The sequence below is a fragment of the Momordica charantia genome (assembly GCF_013281855.1).
Source record: "Momordica charantia cultivar OHB3-1 chromosome 4 unlocalized genomic scaffold, Mcharantia_2.0 BLBB01000004.1, whole genome shotgun sequence".
NCBI lineage: Eukaryota > Viridiplantae > Streptophyta > Magnoliopsida > Cucurbitales > Cucurbitaceae > Momordica > Momordica charantia.
This window is the reverse complement of record NW_028275162.1, coordinates 20,664,430-20,686,496: the sequence shown is the minus strand read 5'-3', so window position 1 is coordinate 20,686,496 and position 22,067 is coordinate 20,664,430. Positions and strand designations below refer to the sequence as shown.

General features: G+C 35.0%; 1 protein-coding gene across 1 annotated transcript; it reads right to left on the bottom strand.

Annotated features, from left to right (window-relative positions):
- Window positions 1-14,399: 14,399 nt before the first annotated feature.
- LOC148212001 (uncharacterized) lies at window positions 14,400-21,606 on the bottom strand. Its single transcript, XM_088122982.1, is given in 5 exon segments — window positions 14,400-17,835; window positions 18,083-18,878; window positions 18,881-19,843; window positions 20,028-20,178; window positions 20,557-21,606. Coding segments are annotated over 5 exon segments (6,396 nt in total).
- Window positions 21,607-22,067: the final 461 nt, after the last annotated feature.

Below are 22,067 nucleotides of genomic sequence, written 5' to 3'. Positions count from 1 at the left end.
TCACACTTTTACCTTTCGTATTGCTTTTAATTCAAGTTCTTACTTCCGTTCTTCGTTCATTCTGTTATTTTAAAGTTCTTTAGCGAGTTTCAACTCCCCTCACTCTCGAGAGAGAAGAGGGTCAAGCTAGAACTCCTTGTACGACTTATTTATTCATTTAAATTCAATGAAAATACTTTCGTTATGTTTTCGTGCATTTACTTTCATTTAATTATGTTCTAAATTAGTTATCAACCTCCTTGTGGAATGCCTTAGTCAAATGATTTGATTTTCAACACGCTCGGGATTTTGGCCAGATTGCGCCTGACACTTTTTTGGGTTGGTTTTTAAAAACTTATCTTTACATCTTTTTTCCATTTGGCCGGTGGGAACTTGATTTATACACTAAAGCCCAACCTTGGGAAATGTGAGTTAGGTAAAATAATAGGAAACCAATATGGGACGTGACTTAGGAATAAGCGCATAAAATATGGTCCTAGGCATAGGCCCTCTGACCCATAATGCAAATGAGTTGGTAGATATTCTCTAAGATTGTAATCACACATAGAAATATGATTGTAGGTTACCCTAGCCTCTGTAGTAACCAAAAGTGGTAGTGAAAGAGTAGAACTCAAATTCCAAGAAAAGCCAAGAATTGCGCCTGGTGCTTTTTCCCAACATAGTGTGTTTTCCATGTTTTGCTTCAAAACTAAAGTAGGAGACAAGGAGGTTGAGTTTCATTAAATTGCTTGTTAGTTAAAACCCCAAACGACAACATTTCATCACTATTTTCTTCCTAAATCACAGTTGCATATTTGAATCGTTCACTTCTTAAAAACTGGTTTGAAAAGCAACAAGTCTCTGAGGATTCGACCTTGGATTACTTCCGAGTATTACTTGTGACCGTGTGCACTTGCACGAGTCTCTAATCTTTTTAAAGGTAGAGAAAATCCCAACACTGATGGAGCTGATTTTCGTTGCCTTTACCTCTCATAGGTTTCTAACCCTTTGGCTATGGCCAATGGTTTTGTACCTTTAGTTGCCTCTCATAGGTTTCTAACCCTTTGGCTAAGGCCAATGGTTTTGTGCCTTTAGTTGCTGTCGTTTGACTTTTGATTTTGCTCAATCTTGTAATCTAATCGTGCTAGGTCACGTGACCCGCTTCTGGTTTGGCCTTTCTCGAGATCTTTAATTGTTCTTTCTAATTCTTGTCGATCGATGTAGATTGATGTACTATTATGTCCACTACTTGAGGAGTACACAAAAAGTTTATAGGGAGTACTCAAGTATGTAGATAGTGGATACTTTATTGATAACGTAAAAACCAATAATCTTAAAAACAAAACGCAAGAATCTTAAACCTATCCTATACTTGTTGGTTGAATGAAGAAATCAATGGCCACCAGCCGTAGAAGCCCTATCGTTGCCCTTCATAGAAGTGTAGTAGCACTTACGTGATACTAGCTGCTCTCCTTTGATCTCGCCTATCCCACCAGGTGTTGAGAATTTCATAAACTGGTGGTACGTGGATGGTATTGCTTTGAGCATGTGCATTGTTGGTCTTCCTAATATTGCATTATAGGAGGATGCGTAGTCGACGACCAAAAAATCTACCATTTTAGTGATGCTTTTTGGCCCGCTTCCGAACGTCACTGGCAATTCTATTCTCCGTTTAGGGATGACCAGTTCTCCTCCAAACCCCACCAGTGAAAAGTTGGAACTTACATTTTGTACATTATTTGCTAATTGCATATTGACTTTTCAATAAATCTATATTCTATAAACTCAAATTTATTTCACAAGTATATTGGATGCTTTATTCAATGCAAATAAAAATTATGCAAACTTGATAGCTACTTAATCCAGGGAGTCAAAGAACCTCACGTTTTTTTCAATATTACATTATAGAAGAATATTATGTGCCAAAAATGGTACAATAACTATATTAATTAAGTACGGATCGATTAACAATTTTTTCTTGTTGCTTATGGCTACTAACAAATTGACATATGTATTTTTCCTTTTTTAAAAAAGGACACATTCCTTGTCGCGATTATCTATCCTATTTATCAAAGTTTGAAATATTGTTCAATAATTAATATGACCAAATTAAAGACAAATATGAACTTCGCTTACCTGAGAACACTTTATTCATTCTCTTAAAATTGAAGGTTGGAAATATATGTGTATATATTTCTTATCAGTCATCACTATCATGACAATGATGAAAAGGTGGTAGGGCAGTAATTGTGTGAACCATAAAAATTATAATCCTCATCTCTCTCTCTCTCATCCATTATTCATAGCTTTAGGTTTTGCTTTTGAAACCTTAGAAAAACTGTCACTTTTTCCTCTCTGTCCCATTCTTTGAAAAGGATTCTCTAACTTGAAAAATTATGACGTCAACTGTTTTATTCCCCTACATGATTTTCAGTGTCACCCAAAATTTCTTATCCAATTTAAATTGGTAAAGTTTTCATATTCTATTTTTTGTTTTTAAACTTATTGAATCAATTGAATTCAATAAATATATGTTTGTTTGGATTGTTTTAGAAAACTATTTTCGCCGTAGTCTAAATAATGAAAATTTTGAAAACAATACTTTTATCTCATATGTTTTAGATTTTGAATAAAAAATTTAAAATGTAGAGTTATATTTAAAAGTATGTAGAAAAAATTGATAAATACACTGTTTCGTTTTATAAACTCATTTCACTTTTGTTAAAATTAAATAGGTAAAATACAAATTTTATAAATTAATTGATAATATTTTTTATTAAACTAAATTGTAATGAATAACTTATCAATATATTACAAAACCTCTCTCTTTTAAATTGATGTTCAATTTTCAAATTTGCTACCAAACATATATCTTAACACTAACCAGACGCACCCTAAACTTTTAGGTTAAATATTATATAATTTAGTCGGTAGTATTTGTAATGTTTTTTAATTTCATTTCGAGAAATTTTTAATAAGATTCTTTTAAGGTTTTATTTGAGAAATTTTTAATAAGATTCTTTCAGGTTTTATTTGATAACTATTTTATTTTTTGTTTTATGCTTTTTATAGTTAAGTTTATAAGCCCTACCAATACCTATTCTTAGGTGTTTCTTTATTATGTTATCTACCTTTTAAAAATGTGTTCAAAATCTAAACTAAAATTTTAAAACTAAGAAAGGAAGTTTTAAAACATTGTTTTTGTTTTTTAAATTTGACTAAGAATTCAAATTTATTTTTAAGAAATGTGAAAAGCAGACAAAAAAAAAAAAACCCATGAGAAAACAAGTATAATTTTTAATGAAATAGTCATAACACTGAGACCTAATATTTAGTTTTTCACTTGAATCCTTACCCTACATACTAATTAAAAGGTTAAATTTCATCAACCATGTGATTATTTGATAATTAAAATATATTATATTAACTGAATTACAGTTGTCTCATGCTTTATTTAATAAATTAGATGTTCATTTACAACATCTACTGACGTAACCTACCTAATTTGCAATTAGGTATTTAACTTGCAATATATTAGAAAATTGATTTATTAAAAATACGAAAAAATTAACTAGTCACTTTATTAAAAAAAAAGAAAAGAAAAAGAAAAAGAAAAAGAAGAAACATCTTTGAATTTCAACATTATCATTCTTTTAACTCTATGGATAACAAGAATTGAATTAAAAAATTCAATACATGAAAGATAAAGTTGAACTATCAAAAGATAATTAATTAATGACCAAATTAGAAAATGACAAAAGGGGACAAAGTTATATATTCTGTCCTTAATTTTATTGAAAATTATATTGTGAAATAACATAATGTATTGAAAAAAAAGGTTAATAATATATAAAATAAGCAAAGTCATCTGCATTATTATTTTAGATAATTAACAAATTAAATCAGAGCTGGTTAGCACATAGATATATGTCCAAGGAAAGAATATTAGGGCATAAGAGAAGAGACAGAGAGTAAGGACAGAGAGGGGAAAGTGGTAGATTTTAATTATTGTAGTTATTTAATTAATTAAAACCCATTTTTATGATTGAGATATCTTCAACATCTTCCCCCTTGAATTTATATATTTTTCATTAAAAAAAATTATAACTAGTAAACACTGATTCTTGTAAATAATTCATATTAAAAAACTCTGGCTTTTATCCTTAATTTTAACCGCAAAATTTTAATTTCATCAGATTAAGTTTTGATCTTGATAAGTGTATAGATTGTTCAAAATTTCATAATTAATCTAAAAAATTACTTGAAAGTTAGCTAATAAATCTCCAAAATCAGGCCAACAAAATATTCAAAATCTGGACATAAAAATGCTTAAATTCAGCGACAAAATCCCCAAGCCTAGCCACAAAATCTTGGCTAAAAAAAAAAAAAAACCTCAAATTATGCTAAAATACCCATTAAAAAACACCTTTGGTCCTTTACTTTTTCATACAAGTAACAATTTAGACCCTATTTACCTACCACGAATCGGAATGGAAATGGATTGGAATGAAAATTAATCGGGATGTCATGACATTCCTTTGATGTTGTTTACTAGAAAATTTCTGAAATCAAAATCAAATATACGACAATTACTAGTATACCCTTTATCTTCTTTCTAACTAACCACAAATACATTGTGGTACTATTTTTTTTAGTACAATAATTATTTATTTTAATTTATTTTAAAACTATATTATGGATAGTAAATATTTTTTTTATCAAAAAGATTTATTTAATATTAATATTAATAAATGATAAATAATTAAAATAAAATTACATCAACTACAATACTATTTTATTATAACCATCATCATTTAATATAAAATATCATTAAATTTTATTATAATAATATTTAATAATAATGTTATTAAATTTTATTATTATAATAATTAATAATAATGAATTATATTTTAGAAAATGTGACATTAATTAATAATAACAAAACTAAATTAAAAAATTAAATATTAAATATTTTATAAAATATCACAATAACTAATAAAAGTGATATAAATTTTTAATAAAAGAAAAATTATTAGTATAAATGAAAAAGAAATAAAAAAGTATAAAACAATTAAATAAAAAGTTATGGGCCTCATTAATCTAGAGAGAGAAAGGATAAAAGTAGAAAATTGAATGCATTAAGAATGTGAGACCTATAGAATAAAGAATGAAACATCGGCCCGTTCCGCCATAAGTACCTCCATATTACGTTGAGTGGGGTTGTGTGTGGGGTTGTGTGTTTGCTTGTTGCCAAAAAAACCCTTCCTCCACCTTTCTTTTGAATCCGGCAGCCACCTAGGATCTAGGTGGCCAAGTTGAAAGGGCCATTTGTGCATGAGTTGTTCAAATCTGGGTTGTTTTTGGATTTAAAAATTTATAAAGAAGAAGCAGACCTTCCCCACCTTCTGCTGATTCCAGGATTTGCGCAGACTTTTTCTAGCTCCTTTTCTGGGTTTTCAAATTTTCAAAGAAATTTTGAACAAAAATTTCAAGAACCCCAAAGTTCAGAAGAGTCGAATCACAATCGGCCATATGGAATCGAACCCTATAATTCTGATGGAAAGACCATCGAAAAGGAAATCAGCTCTTTCGACTCTAATCAGGAAAACAAACAAAACCCAATTCAATTCCTACAAATTTCTCCCAGACCCAACGAAAGAATTAGAAAACAAAGAGAAACAGAGAGATACATGGAGAGGGTGAGAAGGTCGTCGGAAGGGAAGGGCGGGAGGCTTATCATCTTTATAAATTTTGGGCCTTCTCCACAGAACACCAAATTCGGTCCATAAACTTCCAAGAAAAGCCGAAAGGGCCATTCATCACATATATGGAAAGTTTTTGGTTTAATCATGGGCTGGGCTTCTACAGTTACCAATACGGATTGTAAAAGGCTAAAAAATAATATGTTTTGAAAAAGGGTCAAAAGTATCCAATATTGTGATAGTGGCTAATTTACTCTTATCATTCAATTTCTATTTTTAATTATGACACATATGTCCTTGAAACGAAATGCTAAAATTATCCTACGATTTTACATTTTATTTTAGACAGATATATCCCCAAACAAAAACGTCATACATTCAAAATTTCTAAGCAACTTATACATAAAAAAAGTAGATAATAGTTAAGAAGATCAAATATATAGAATCGATATTTAAAAAATTAACTTGAAAATTATTTTGATTTGATTCTTTGAAATTCTAAATTAAAAAAAAAATACACAATGTGAAAGATGAACTAGGAACTTAATAAAGATTTCATTTAAGTTATATGAAAATGTAATTTAGTATTAAAATATTCAAAATTACTAAATGAAATTGGCAATGTAATACTAAACAATGTATTTTGGGATTTGAAAATGGAGGAGGTAGTAAAAATTGGTATATTGGGATACTAAAAATGGAGGTTTCATAATCATACTATATCACAAAAATCGTTTTTCCTCAAGCATGAGTGACACGAAGGCCATTAGAAAAATTTATCACCTCGAGAATATTGGAACGTTCAAACAAGACTCAAACTTGAGACATGAGGGTTGACACTCACACTTCTTACCACTATGCCCACACTCAAAGTTGTATACAAAGTTTCCATTTTTAAATAAAACCTTTTAATTTTAAACTTTGTTTAAAAAAAAAACTTCTTTATATTTTTAAAAATTATCTGGATTAACCAAATAATATATTTTGTTTTAAACGAATTATATTTATCAAAATATTTTATTTTCTTTTCAAAATCTTATCTAAAACAATTTGTTTATTTTGAAATTTCACTTTTAAAACAAACCCTTTTATTTTAAAACAAGTTTATTTAAAAAAATTATATATATATATGTATCATTTTATTTTTAAACAAATTTTAATACTTTCCTAAAATAAAAAAAATAATAATAATAAAAAAACCCTTAACTAAAATGTTTCTTTTTGTTTAAGCAAAGTTTCTTTTTTTATTAAAAAAAAAAAGGTAACTGAGGCATGGGTTGCCAAAGGAATCTCCGATCACGTCGCCGGAAGAACCGTCATTAACGTCGTCGGAGGTCGTCGGTGTCTGCCATCGCAGACTGAACTCACCGGAGTGGGTTGTGTCAGAATGTCACTGTAATGTTGCTGCCACGGACATGAACTGTCGCCAGTCAGAATCTACAACGTTGTCGCCGGAGTCTGGGCATCGGCCGGAGGTTGCTGCGTTGGTGGGAGTTAGCTCGTCGGAGGTCGTTTCTGTGGGCGCCGTTCGTGGAGGTTGTGGGAAGTGTGGGGATAGTGGGTGACTTTGGGAGTGGGGGAGAGGGAAGAAGAAAAGAGGAGGAGGAAGATGAATGGTAGAGAGAGTGAAAAGAAACCTAAAAGAAAATAAAAAAGAAAAAGAAAAAGAGAAAGTGGGCGTTTGAAAAGGGAAAGATGGAGGAAGAAGAGATGGGGAAGAAGATGAACAGTAGAGAGAGAAAAAGAAAGAAAAGAAAAAAAAAGGAAAATAAAAGGAAAATTGGGTATTTAATCAGGGTTTCTAAAATGAAAACAAAAAGAAATCTTTCTTACGTCATCAAATATATATTCACCATCAGTACATGTTTGTTGATGGAGTTTTTGGGCATATGCGAGCTTGGATTTCTTGAATATAGTTTTTGTGGTGTGCTAGATTTTGTAGAAGACAACATTGAGCCTACACATCAAAATTAGATCTAATAGATGTTGTTTTTATAAAATGTTGTTTTTTATAATTCATAACATTTTTCTTTTTTCTTTTTTGGATTTTGTTGGAGATGTAGTTGAAATCTAAGACTTAAGGTTTAAAATGTCGTTGTTTTAATATTGTTTAGGTATGTCATATTTTTTAGAAAACCTATATGGTTTAAACACCCCCAAATCTTTCTTTTAAAACTATATATATGTTGTGTATATATTGGGTAAATCTAATTTAATGTTATTTAGGAACCCTAATAATGCAAATGTTTCAAATAAATACAAAGCTGAAAATATTCCTAGCGACCATGGAAACAAAGAGCTCCCTCACTGCCGAACATATTCCTCAGTAAATGAATCTTCTTTACAAAATATAGACATTAAATAAATACAAAGAGTCCCCTCACCGTTTTATATTTGTCATTCTCGTTTTTTTTTCTTTCTGTAATCCTCTATCCTTTCTCTTATTCCTTGTGACCATGGAAACCTAAGTTGATGGATATTGGTTTTCTATAGCCAATGTTCAAACATAATATATACAACTGTTTTTGGACAAGGATTACCCAGTCAAAATGGTCATCTGTAGAATCCTATATCTATCCCGTCGTATTGTCATCTCTTGCTTATTTTGTGAGATGGGATAGGAACTTCCTCACTTCCCTTTTTCAATAAACATTCTTTCAAAATCTTGATGTATTTATTTCAAAAGTCGTGGTTTAATAATTCCATGTCTTCTTTATTTTGGGTTCTTTAGCGTCTTATAATATGTTGAAACCCATCTTCTTCCCCATGTAGATATGGTTAAAGACAAGGCAATTGGCACCTATTTTTGATTTGCAGGATCAGTGGTAACTTCTTTATGATTTCTTTTGAAAATGGGTTAACTACGTACTTATACCGTGTATGAACAATTTAATGTTATATATGATTGCATTTCATGACCAGATATTAGATTATCTAATGCTGATTTTATATGCTTCCTTTTGACCATGGAGTAGCTACATATATATATTGTGTATATGGACTGTTTAATACTATGTTATCAAAATGCAACTTATATAAAGTAATTGATTGTAATGACCCTATTCGGCCTCTAAATTGGTGATGGTGTAATTGTTGACTGGGAAACAAATAATATAATAACTCTCACTATTTATTATCAAAAAGACAGTGAAGATTACAATTAAGAAAAAACAAAAAACAAAACAAATGTTAGAGTGCGTTTTTACACCGTCTCCGATTATGTCTTGACCAACCACATCTACCAAATTTTACTGTCGATCTCTTTTCAACAAGAGCAACAAGTCTCTTTTTCCGTAGCCTACCAGCGAGTGTTTTACATTTGGAGGGAGGATGTCTATGATTTCCCTTGTTCATAAAGGTAAAAGAAGCTAAATGTGTGCTGTTTTCTAACGTTTTAAACTCTGAAACCGTATTTTAAGCTTATTATAGTATCCAAAACCTTTCATTTTAAGTTATGTTAGGTTATACATGCACATAGGATGTTTTTACATCATTTAGAGTTGATTTCTAACGAAAATTACACTTTTGTGCAGAAAAATTTCGAGCTAGGTGCTTGGCGCCTTCCCCAATCCCGAGATTGCCCTTAATGTAAAACGCACGTTTTGGTGTGATTTGAAGTCCTTCCAACCTCTACCACATGTCTTCCATGCATTAAAGGTTGCCAATTCAACAACTACCCAACCAAAAGGTGTTTGAAATGGATGGCTCTCCACAAAGCTCTCAACCTCTTAACTACCTTGAAGTTCCTATAAATTCAGCAACTCATTCTCTTCATTTATCATCCCGGAGTGATCATTTTAGCTTTAGACGTTCCTTCTTAGCTTATTTACGTTTTCTCTTTTAGTCTTTGAGTTGTTATTGTTTTAAACCTAGTTTATTTCTAATTCACCATTTATTTCTAGGTTGTTAGTCTTGAATTGTAAGTTTTAATATTGTTTAATTAAAATTCCAGCAAGTTCTTTGTTACTCATCTCTCTCTTGTTCTCATTACGAAGTTGTAATCACTCAACCTTGAGGAATCGACCGAGTACTGCTCCCCAATCTTGAAAGAGAACGGGTTAGGGTCATTCGGGTTACAACTCCACCATTTCCCGCTTGTTTTAATTCTACTCATCGTTTAATCATGTCTTTTACTTCCATTAACGTTCAATTTTGTTTTTCCTTTATTAGCATGAGCTAAATTTATTTTTCCCAAGCCCGGTTATGGATAGTTAGTTAAAGTTTTTAAAATCCAATAAGACAAAAGGCGTTTTTCTCCTCTTTTATCACTTAAAGTTGTTTCCATAAGTTGAAACTTGATTTGGCCAATTAATGTTTTAACCAAGCATCAATACTGAAAGGGTTGATACGTTTTCACAACTTTACTCGAGGAATACTTTAGATATAAAGATTTCGCTCGGGTAGCCTAGACATAGGACCTCGACCTAAGGTTACGGTTGGTTTTTACTAAATTAAGTTCTTTTTTCTAATAGACATATTAGGAATGGACTTAAACCTTCAAAATCACTTAGACATAAGAAGATGGCGAAGTAAAATCGAAGAAAATTTATGAGAGGCGCCTAGCGCCTAGTTGGAAAAAGTTTGTGTATTTTTAGCTAATTTGAAGTAACTGGGTTGGGTTTATTTCATTGAGTTTTTAAATATCAAAACCAACATTATCCTTATTATTTGTCACCCCAAATTCAATTACAAAGTCACTGATCATTAACATTTCCTATAAAAATACTTCATTTGTCTAGAAGGATCGATACTCGGAATACTCGTTCCGTTTTTACTACTTGTGACGGGTGTACACTTGCGCTCTCATTTATTTTGAATCCAAAATCCCAAACAGTCTCTCTCATCTTGACCAGCTATTGACGCAATGTTATAAGTTTGACCAATTGGATGTATGTCACCCTGCTATAATAATTGCAATGTTGACACTTAAAAGAAATCATGAACAAATGTTTTTAAATCCAACCATCTCCGACCAATAGCAAGACATGCATGTGGGTATGCGATCAAGTCTAAGTTCCATTAACTATATGTGCATGTACGGTTAAGAATATCAACTTCAAATTGGTTGCTCCGTACTTAAAGTTTTGGATTGATGGTCATTGACCACTATATAAAACGATATATGCAATATATTGATAAAAAACGAGAATAAACAAAATAATCAGTGAATTTTCAAACCAATTATTTATGTTTGTTAAAAAGAAATTAATAATATTTTAAACTAATTTGAATGATATAGGTAGATTTGGTGGTTTCAATTTTGTGGAAAAATTTTAGGGATTATGTAGATTTTGTAGTTAAGGTGGTTTCAATATTAAGTATGATAACATTTTGCTAGTTTGGGGATAGATTTTAGGGATTTCGTTTGAACATTGATCTGTCGAATGTGGGAGATCGAAAACGTGGATGGATAAAATAGAGAAATACTGCAAGGGCACTGTCGCAACGTCATCACGACGCGGAGCGGCCGACATCATCCCCTGAAGGGTCTCTTTCGAGATTAGGGTTTGGAGTCGCCACCAATCATCTACGAGGTGTGATTGGTCACCTATTTTAAAAACTTGGTCTACGAAAAACAGATTTTGGTTCGGGAGTCGATTGAGCGTAGGGTAGGTGTTAGCACCCTACGACACCCGTTCGAAAACGGTACCATATTTTGTAAAAAAATTATCCTATTATACTTTGCTCCAAAAAGAAAAATACTTTTGTGTTTGATTTTAAATGTCCCAAATTTATTGGTTCATATTTTACGATAAAATATGCACCAACAAGCATGAGTGACGCAAAGACCATTAGAAAAACAAATTATCACCTCGAGAATATTGGAAAGATCCAATTTCTGTCATTGGGATTTTCGAAATAATTATTTAGTAGAAAAGAAAAATTAATAAATAAAAAAAAATTTAGTGTAGGGGCCATCAAGACTTGAACTTGTGATGTGAAAGTCCATATATAAATTTCTTACCAATGTGCCAACATCCTAAGATATCACTTAATATTTTATATAAATGTTTTAAGATTTGAAATCTTATAAAAACGAAAGTTTTTTTATATTAAAAAAAACATTTTATCTAAAATAGTTGTTTGGTAAAATAATGATATAAAAAAACATTAATTTAAGCAAGCAAAAACTCGAACCAAAGACATGTGAATTACTTCTAAGTAACCTACCACTATGCCAACACCATATGATACAACTTAGTATTAATTCTTATCATACAAATCTTTATTTAAAAAAAATGTTTAAAAAAAAAATACTAAAATGAATAATAATAATAATAATAATAATAATAATAATAATAATAATAATAATAAATAAATAAATTTATTTTATTTTAGATTTGAAATTCCTCTAACAAACTTCCTTAAAACAAAAAAAAAACATTTAAAACAAACTTGTTTTTAAAATTTAAATAATCAAATCATATTTAAAACAAATTTATTTTGAAAATAATCAAATCATATTTCTTATTTCAAAAATAATCAAATCATATTTCTTACTTGTTTTTAAAATTTAAATAATCAAATCATATTTAAAACAAATTTATTTTAAAAATAATCAAAACATATTTCTTATTTTAAAAATTATCAAATCATATTTAGACAAATTTATTTTATAATATATATATATATATATATATATATATATATATATATATATATATATATATCAAATTGAAAACAAGCTTATTTAAAACAAATATAAAAAAAATCAAATCATTTCTAAAACAACATTTTTCTATACCATGTACTGCAGTGAGGAAATTCTGGGTGTGCCCGCGAGTCTGAAACCGTGAAGGAGCACTCGAGGTCGGATTCAGGTGGTCGGTGATCCGTGCGTCGATTGTTGAACTTTGCGCCAAACTACTGTGGTGTAGGTTGTCTGAACTTGTGATCACCGAGGACTTGTGTAGTCTGTGTATCGTCGGGGTTGCCGGCCTGGGTGAAGAGGAAGAGAAGGTGATGGTAGAGAGAAAGAAGGAAGTGAATTCTTCTCTGTATGGGTTCTGTCTGTCTTTCCTCCCCACTGCAGCCCTCCTTAAATACACCTAAAACTAACGATAAAAAAGAAAAAGGGGGAAGAGAAGAGGGAAAAAGAGGGAGGAGAAGAAGGGGAGGGGATACACGTATGAAGGAAAAAATCAAAGGGGAGAACTGTTTTTTTTTATCTTAAAATCAATTTTAAAAAAACCGATTATTTTCAAATAAAATCTAATTTTAAAACTTAATTTGATTCAATTAAAACTTTACATTAAATTTTATAATAAAGTAAATTATGTTATTTTAAACTAAATCAATAAACATAAAAAAAATAAAAAAAAATAATAAATAAATTAGTAATAAATTAAAAAAAAAACGAAAGCGAGCCGGACCAAATACGGTGTCTACAGCTTGCCCCCCTTTGTGTATTTTTGCAGAAAAAGGGTAGACAAAGGCAAAAGACAGAGTATTGGGAAGGCGAGAAAAAAAAAAGGACCTGACTTGACACAGGCTTCGACCACGATCTATCGGGTTCGATTTAACCAACAGAAAACTAAAAGGAAACGGACCTGGCTTAACACAGGCTTCGACCACGATCTTTGATCGGGTTCGATTTAACCAACAGAAAACTAAAAGGCAACGGACCTGGCTTGACACAGGCTTCGACCACGATCTTTGATCGGGTTCGATTTAACCAACAGAAAACTAAAAGGAAACGGACCTAGCTTGACACAGGCTTCGACCACGATCTTTAATCAGGTTCGATTTAACCAACAGAAAACTAAAAGGCAATGGACCTGGCTTGACACAGGCTTCGACCATGATCTATCGGGTTCGATTTAACCAACAGAAAGCTAAAAGGCAATGGACCTGGCTTGACACAGGCTTCGACCACGATATATCGGGTTCGATTTAACCAACAAAAAACTAAAAAGAAACGGACATGGCTTGACACAGGCTTCGACCACGATCATTGATCGGGTTCGATTTAACCAACAGAAAACTAAAAAGTGACGGACCTGGCTTGACACAGGCTTCGACCATGATATATCGGGTTCGATTTAACCAACAAAAAACTAAAAGGAAACGGACCTGGCTTGACACAAGCTTCGACCACGATCTTTGATCGGGTTCCAACATAAAACTAAACAAGCTTGCTTGAGCAAAAATGAGTCGTCATAAAATTCTCTGCCATAGGGCTTTTTGGAGACTTCTCCAAGGCAAATGCATGAAATGACGCATGAAACGGTGCATGAAATGTGCGTTTGATGCATAATGATAACAGGAAAATTTGTCTTGGATGCAAAAATAGAGTGAAATCACTTGCTTTTATAAAAACTTGGGATTGTTCAGATAGCTCGATCACCGCATTTCGCCTTCCTTCAAAAATCCTTTTAATTGGATCGAGAGTAACCAGAACAAATGGGACGACGACTTTGCCCTGATAACTTTGTAATGTCGTACTTGCCCCAATGTTCCAGAGAACAAAATGTCCCTCGGGCTTCCTGTGCCCTTATGTTTGATTTCGAGTAACGCATAGCCTTGGAGACGTGAAAAAGCTACCGTCCTTCATATATAGAAAGAGACGAATGGAGACCAGACTTTATAAATGACAAGAGACACACGTCTCAAAGATGTGGTTTAAATTTATAGGCTATAATAGAGAATGGATACACAAAACTGCCTTTCAAGCATAATACTGAGATCAAAGTGAAATTTTTTGAAATACATCATAAACTATGCATAATATTTTCGAACATGATCTGAGTTGACTGGATTTAAAAATTCAGTGCCATCCATGTTGGCCAGAACTAGTGCTCCTCCGGAGAAAGCCTTTTTCACCACAAATGGTCTTTCATAATTCGGGGTCCATTTGCCTCGATGATCTTTCTGTAATGGGAGAATTCTTTTGAGAACTAAATCTCCCTCTCTAAACCTTCTTGGGTGCACCTTCTTGTCATAGGCTTTCATCATTCTTCTTTGATAAAGTTGTCCTCTGCATAATGCCGTCAACCTCTTTTCTTCTACAAAGTTTAGCTGCTCATAACGTCTTTGGACCCACTCAGCCTCTTGTAACTTCGCTTCCATGATAACTCTCAATGATGGAATTTCTACTTCAATAGGGAGAACAGCTTCCATACCATAAACTAAAGAAAATGGCGTTGCCCCAGTTGAAGTACGGACTGAGGTGCGGTAACCATGTAAGGCAAATGGAAGCATTTCATGCCAGTCTCTGTAAGTTACAGTCATCTTTTCAACTATTCTTTTTATGTTTTTGTTGGCGGCTTCTACTGCACCATTCATCTTAGGTCGATAAGGGGTTGAGTTGAGATGTTTGATCTTAAACCGCTCACAGAGCTCACTCATCAATTTGTTGTTCAAATTCCTTGCATTATCGGAAATTATGGTTTCAGGAAGACCATAACGACAAATAATTTCCTTCTTGATGAATTTGACTACAACTCCTTTTGTCACATCTAGGTAAGAAGCTGCTTCTACCCATTTAGTAAAATAATCTATGGCTACCAAAATGAATCGGTGCCCATTTGATGCTTTAGGTTCGATAGGTCCTATCACATCCATGCCCCACATAGAGAAAGGCCAATGAGCTGTCAAAGTATGCAAATGAGAAGCAGAAGCATGAGTCTTGTCCGAGTAAATTTGAAATTTGTGACATTTTCTTGCATATTTAATACAATCTATCTCTATAGTCAGCCAGTAATAGCTAGCTCTTAAAATTTGTCTAGCCATCATGTGTCCATTTGCATGAGTGCCACACACTCCTTCATGAACTTCTTCCATAATCCTATTGGCATCTCTTCCTTCGATGCACCTTAGGAGAACCATGTCATGGTTTCTCTTGTACAGTATCTCTCCGTTTAAGAAAAACTTCATTGCCAACTTGCGAAGGGTGCGCTTATCATTTTCTGAAGCATTTGGTGGATACTCTTTACTCTTTATATATTGCTTGATGTCATGAAACCAGGGGTTACCGTCGGGTTCTTCCTCAATGCTCATACAAGAAGCTGGGACATCTCTCCTCCCAACTTTAATCGGACGGACATCCTCATTGAGTTCTAAATTGAACATCACCGCTAATGTTGCCAATGCATCTGCTACTTGATTATTTTCTCTTGGCAAATAATCAAATGAGATTTCATCAAATTCTTGCGACAATTCTGTTATGAGTTGTTTGTAAGGCAACAACTTAACGTCTCTTGTTTCCCATTCTCCTCTTAGTTGATGAATTACTAGCATAGAATCCCCAAAAACTTTAAGTTTCTTAACCTTCATATCAACAGCAGCTTGGACGCCCATCGAGCATGCTTCATACTCGGCCATATTATGTGTGCAGTCAAAACATAATCTAGCGGTAAGAGGGTATAGTTCCCCTTTTGGTGATATCAAAATAGCCCCAATCTCATGACCTAACTCGTTAGAGGCACCATCAAACATCATGGTCCAAGTTTGCGGGTCTAAACTTTCCTCACTTGCAGTTATGGTGGAGATATACTCATCTGGAAAATCGAACTTTACCGGTATGTAGTCATTTATAGGTTGTTGAGCTAGGTAGTCGGCCAAAGCACTCCCCTTAATAGCCTTTTGAGTCACATAAACAATATCATATTCGGACAAGAGGACCTGTCACCTTGCAATTCGACCCGAGAGAGACGGCTTTTCAAAAATGTACCTTATGGGGTTCATCTTTGAAATGAGCCATGTGGTATAATACAACATGTATTGTCTTAGACGTCGAGCAACCCAAGCTAGAGCACGACAAGTTTTTTCTACTTGAGAGTATCTAGTCTCGCAATCGGTGAACTTCTTACTTAAATAATATATAGCCTGTTCTTTCCTGCCTGAATCATCATCCTGCCCTAGTACACATCCCATTGAGTTTTCAGTCATTGTGAGATACAAAATAAGGGGTCGTCCTGGAGTTGGTGGCACAAGAATTGGAGGGTCATGCAAATACTGCTTAATCTTATCGAATGCTGCTTGACAATCTTCACTCCATACCCCATCGTTGTTCTTGCGGAGCAATTTAAAGATGGGTTCGCAAGTTGCTGTTAAGTGAGATATGAACCTTGCGATGTAGTTGAGTCGTCCTAGAAATCCTCTGATTTCTTTCTGCGTCTGTGGAGGTGGCATCTATAAGATTGCTTTGACTTTATCCGGGTCAACTTTAATGTCTTCTTGGCTTACTACAAAACCAAGGAGTTTTCCAGTGGTTGCCCCAAATATGCATTTGTTGGGATTGAGTTTCAATTTGAACTTCCTCAATCGATCAAACAGCTTCCTTAAAATAGTTGTGTGCTCCTCGCCCTGTTTTGACTTGGCAATCATATCATCCACGTAAACTTCAATTTCTTTGTGCATCGAGTCATGAAAGAGAGTAACCATGGCACGCTGGTAGGTTGCCCCAGCATTTTTTAGCCCAAATGGCATAACTTTGTAGCAGAAAGTTCCCCATAGCATAATGAATGTGGTTTTTTCACGATCCTCAGGTGCCATCTTGATCTGATTGTAGCCTGAGAACCCATCCATAAAGGAGAAGGTTGAGAACCCAGCAGTATTATCAACCAGCACATCGATATGAGGAAGCAGGAAGTTGTCTTTTGGACTTGCACAATTCAAGTCTCTATAATCAACACACATTCTTACTTGTCCATTTTTCTTTGGTACAGGGACAATGTTTGCCACCCACTCAGGGTAATTAGATACCGTAAGGAACCCTGCATCGATTTGCTTCCTTACTTCATCCTTTATCTTGATCAACATATCTGGCCTCATTTTCCGTAACTTCTGTCTCACCGGCTTGAACTCTGGATTGATCGGCAATTTGTGCACTACGATGTCTGTATCAAAACCAGGCATATCCTGATAAGACCAAGCAAAAACATCAGCATACTCATGAAGTAACTCTATCAACTTTTTGCGACTCTCTGAAGACATATGAGTGCCTATTTTAATCTCTTTGGCTTCGGCTTGTGATCCCAAGTTAAGTGTCTCAGTTAATTCTTCATGGGGTCCCAACATTTTTTCTTCTTCTTCTAGCATTCTCAATAACTCAGCAGAGGGCTCGTAATCTATTTCCTCATCAGATTCAATATTGTATATAGGTGTATCGAGCTCGTATTTCGAATCATTATCGCATTCAATCTCAGTATTACTGTTTAAGACATAATAAAGGAAAAAAAACAGAAATAAATGAATAAATTGGCCCAGAGAATAGTAGAGGAAAGAAACAAAGTGAATAAACTCAAACTTTATTGATATAGAAGAATTATAAACAAATAATAGATCTGGATGAAATGTACAGGAAATAGAAAATTAATTTAATTAATTAAGAAAATGAGGGGAAGGAAAAAAAAAACAATTACGTTGATTTATTATTTACAAAAGACGGTAGCTCTAACACGCTCCAATTGCTTAGCTCGAAACCGTCTGGGCTCGGGTAGACAAAAGGTCCGACTTGCTCTCTTTCTTCTGTCACTGCTGCCGCTACAGAGCTCTCATCGTACTCCTGATGGATTGTGCCGGCACTTCTGAAAAAGTGGCTGAGAGGTGGAACAGTCCTCCTAGAGTAATAACGCTCCCCATTCTCAAATCTTGAGAGGCGTTTTGCTTTTTCCATACTCCGCACTCTAATAATGTCACCTCTATTTGGCTTATATCCTAGCCGGAACCTCCTTGTGTTTTTAGCCATCCTCAGCAGCTTATCTAAACTCCCGTTGTTTCCTTTAAAGGCGGCCTCTATAAGTCGTGGCTTAGGTCTTCCAAACTTCCCATGTAAAGTTGTAGCATTTGCAATCTCGAATGATTGGAATGAAGACTCAAAAGCTTCTTCTGCTGCTTCAACGTATGGCATCGAAGCAAGCCTTGAGACTAGAATGTCTTCTTGTCCCGATATGATCACTAACTTTTGGTCAACCGCAAACTTAATTTTCTGATGTAAAGTGGATGGAACTGCTCTTGCCGAATGTATCCACGGTCGCCCCAGCAAGAAACTATAAGCTGATGTGATGTCCATAACCTGAAATGTTATGTCAAAGGTGCAAGGACCTATCTGGATCGGGATCTCAATATCCCCAACAACAGCGCTGCGAGCTCCATCGAAAGCTCTTACTATCACAGTACTAGGTCTCATATGGGACATATCAACGAGTAACTTCTCTAGCGTGGATCTTGGCATTATGTTTAAAGAAGATCCACAAGGACTTTTGCTATTAGGAAGTTTTTACACTTAACTGAGATGTGGAAAGCTTTAGTATGTCCTGTACCCTCTGGTGGTATCTCCTCATCTGTAAAAGTGATGGAGCTAGATGCCATTATATTCCCCACAACGTTGCTCAAATTATCCACTGTGATGTCTTGTGAAACGAAAGCCTGTTTCAAGGCCTCTAACAATGCATTCCGATGCGCTTCAGAGGATAACAATAAAGATAATATAGAGATCTTTGTGGGTGTCCGACCTAATTGTTCAATAACTTTGTATTCACTTTGCTTCACTAGCTTCAGAAACTCTTGAGTCTCTTCCTTGGACACGGGTTGTTTAGGACTTACATCCTTTACAACAATTGCCTCCACCAGTTCATCATGGACATCCTCGTGGAGTTTGGCCTTCCCTTTCTTATCCTCTTCTACTTTCTCCTTCTTCTTCTCACTTGCTTTCTCTTTATTCTTTTCACTAGTAGTTTCATTCACGCGCTTTAGCAGGCTATCTGGTGTATAACATCTCCCAGTTCGTGTCAAACCTCCCACTCCAGTGATATTGTCAACTGGGAGTGAAGGAGATGATACATCTTGCCCTACAGTTACCTTGCACTCATATTTCCAAGGCACTGCTTTGGAACTTTTATACTCGAAAGGAGCTGGGACCGTGATATTGATTGGTTTCCGACTGCAGCTAGGTGCATCTGGCTTTTCACGGTAAAAGATGGTGAGGGGTTTTGGTTTAAGAGAATCACTTGAGCCCTCAGCAACCAAGATATCTTCCACAACATTTGTCCGTTTCTTCTGGTGAGAATTTGCAACAGTAAGGATTTTTGAGTCTAACAACTCTTGAACTTTCATCCGAAAACTGTTGCATTGCTCTAGGGAGTGACCTTTTGCCCCAGCGTGGAACGGGCACGTCAGACTTTCATCATACCCTTTATACTTTGGGCATAGGTATTCCACTGATATATATCCACTGCCCAAGAGAATTTCGAATAATTCCTCCATAGGGGTTGTAATATCGGCAACCTTACTCTTCGACTCGATTCATTAGCATTCGATTGCATTTATTTGGACATTCTGATGATTCGGCATCGGATTCTTTACTTACATCCGGCTCATTTTCTTTTTTAAAGTTCAACCAACCTGCCTTGATCAAAGCTTGAACCCTGTATTTCAATGCAGTGCAGTTCTCTGTTGAATGCCCTATGACTCCTGCGTGATAGTCACAACGAGCATTTGCATCATACCATCTTGGGTATGGAGGCTGGATCGGATCTACAGGTACAGATGCCAGCTAATTATTTTGAAATAACTGAGGCAGAAGTTCAGTATAAGTCATGGGGATTGGGTCAAACTGGGTCTGTTTACGTGCCCCTCTATTATTCTGCTGCCCTTGAGTATAGAATGTATTATGCTGCTGACCCCTAGGTTGAAAATTTTGACTGGCTGGGGTAGGTTGGAAATTTTGACTGGCTGGGGGTCGAAAATTTTGGGAAGCATAAGGGGAGTAATGTGAAGTTGCATTATTCACAAATGGTTGATTATACCCGTATGGCGTTGGGTAATAATACGGAGAGTATCGCGGTGTCTGACGGTACGGTTGTTGTTTCCAAGAGTGTCGGTCTGCTCCCACCATTTGCACCTCACCTTCCTTCTTCTTGGAATAACTTACCTTCTTTGCGGCCAATGGCTCATTGGCAGTACTAGTTATTCGCCCATGTCTAACCCCGTATTCGATCCTTTCTCTGATGGTCATAATATCAGAGAAATTTGTGGAAGCGCTTCCTATCATCCGATCATAGAAAGGATGTTTTAGGGTATTGATGAACATGGCAGATAGCTCCTTATCTGTTAAAGGAGGTTGGACTTGAGCTGCAGTGTCCCTCCATCTTTGAGCATACTCCTTAAAGCTCTCTGTACTCTTCTTCTCCATCCTCTGTAAATCTAAGCGATCTGGAGTCATGTCTATGTTATGCTTATATTGTTTTAGGAAGGAGTCGGCCAGATTCTTCCACGAGCCAACATGAGAGCTATCTAACTGCATGTACCAACGAGAGGCCGGACCAGATAAACTATCTTGAAAGCAGTGTATCAACAATTTGTCATTTTGGACGTATGCCGCCATCTTCCTACAGTACATTATAAGATGATTTTTAGGACAAGAAGAACCATTGTACTTCTCAAACTCTGGCACCTTGAATTTTGGAGGGATGACTAAACCAGACACCAAGCACAATTGTGAGGCATCGATGTTGCCAAAAACGTCTGTCCCCTCTATTGCTCTTAATCTTTCCTCCAGAACTTTGAACTTCTCGTTACTAAGGGCATTTTGTCCGACTGGGTCTGTCTTGGCTGGGAGATCGCCTAGGTTAAGGACTGTAGGGGGTGACATCATTTGCTCGGGCTCTCGAAAAATGATGTTGGTTGGGATTTGTTGAGCTCCCTTAACAAAGGGATGCAGATACTGATCAACCGGGACGTCATACAGAGGGTTGTACGTTGTATATTGTGGCATGAAACCCTCTGCCACTGGCCTAAGAGCTGGACCGTACCCACGTGGATAAGGCGGGGTTTCTTGCGGCTCATGGACAGGGTTGCTAGATGTAGCAGGATCTGCAGCCGCTTTGCCTTTTTCCAACGCGAGGAGGATGGCATCTAACTTTTCTCGCAACTCCTCGATATCTTTCCTTGTTTTCTCCTGCTCGGCTTTTTGATCTTCCATCATTAATCTTGCCCTGCGTCTGGTACGGTAAGTGCGATGTGGTGCTAGTGAGCGAGCTATCTTGAACAATCCCTTTAGTTTTTTAGAAAAATAGAAGACAAAAAGAAAGAGAAAGAAAACCATAAATAAATAAGTTCGTGACTTTATTATAAATTGGATAAATAAATAAATGAAGATTACAAGAAAACAACAATTATGCCAAATTTGAACCTCAATGCTTAAATCATGGAATTGAAAGTACATTAAAGCAGAGTGTCAATAAAACTGTCCCCAATGCTCTAGATCTCGTCGAAGTTTGCCCAAGAACTTGAGTGTGCTTTTGCCATTCGGCTGTGTAGGGGCAATGGCAGATGTGAGAGCTCGTGCCTCTTCAGCTAAACCATCTGCCCTACGGGCTGCCTGTCTGACTTGGGTGAGTACATGTTCCGAATTATGACGCAACAATGTGTTATCGCGCCTCA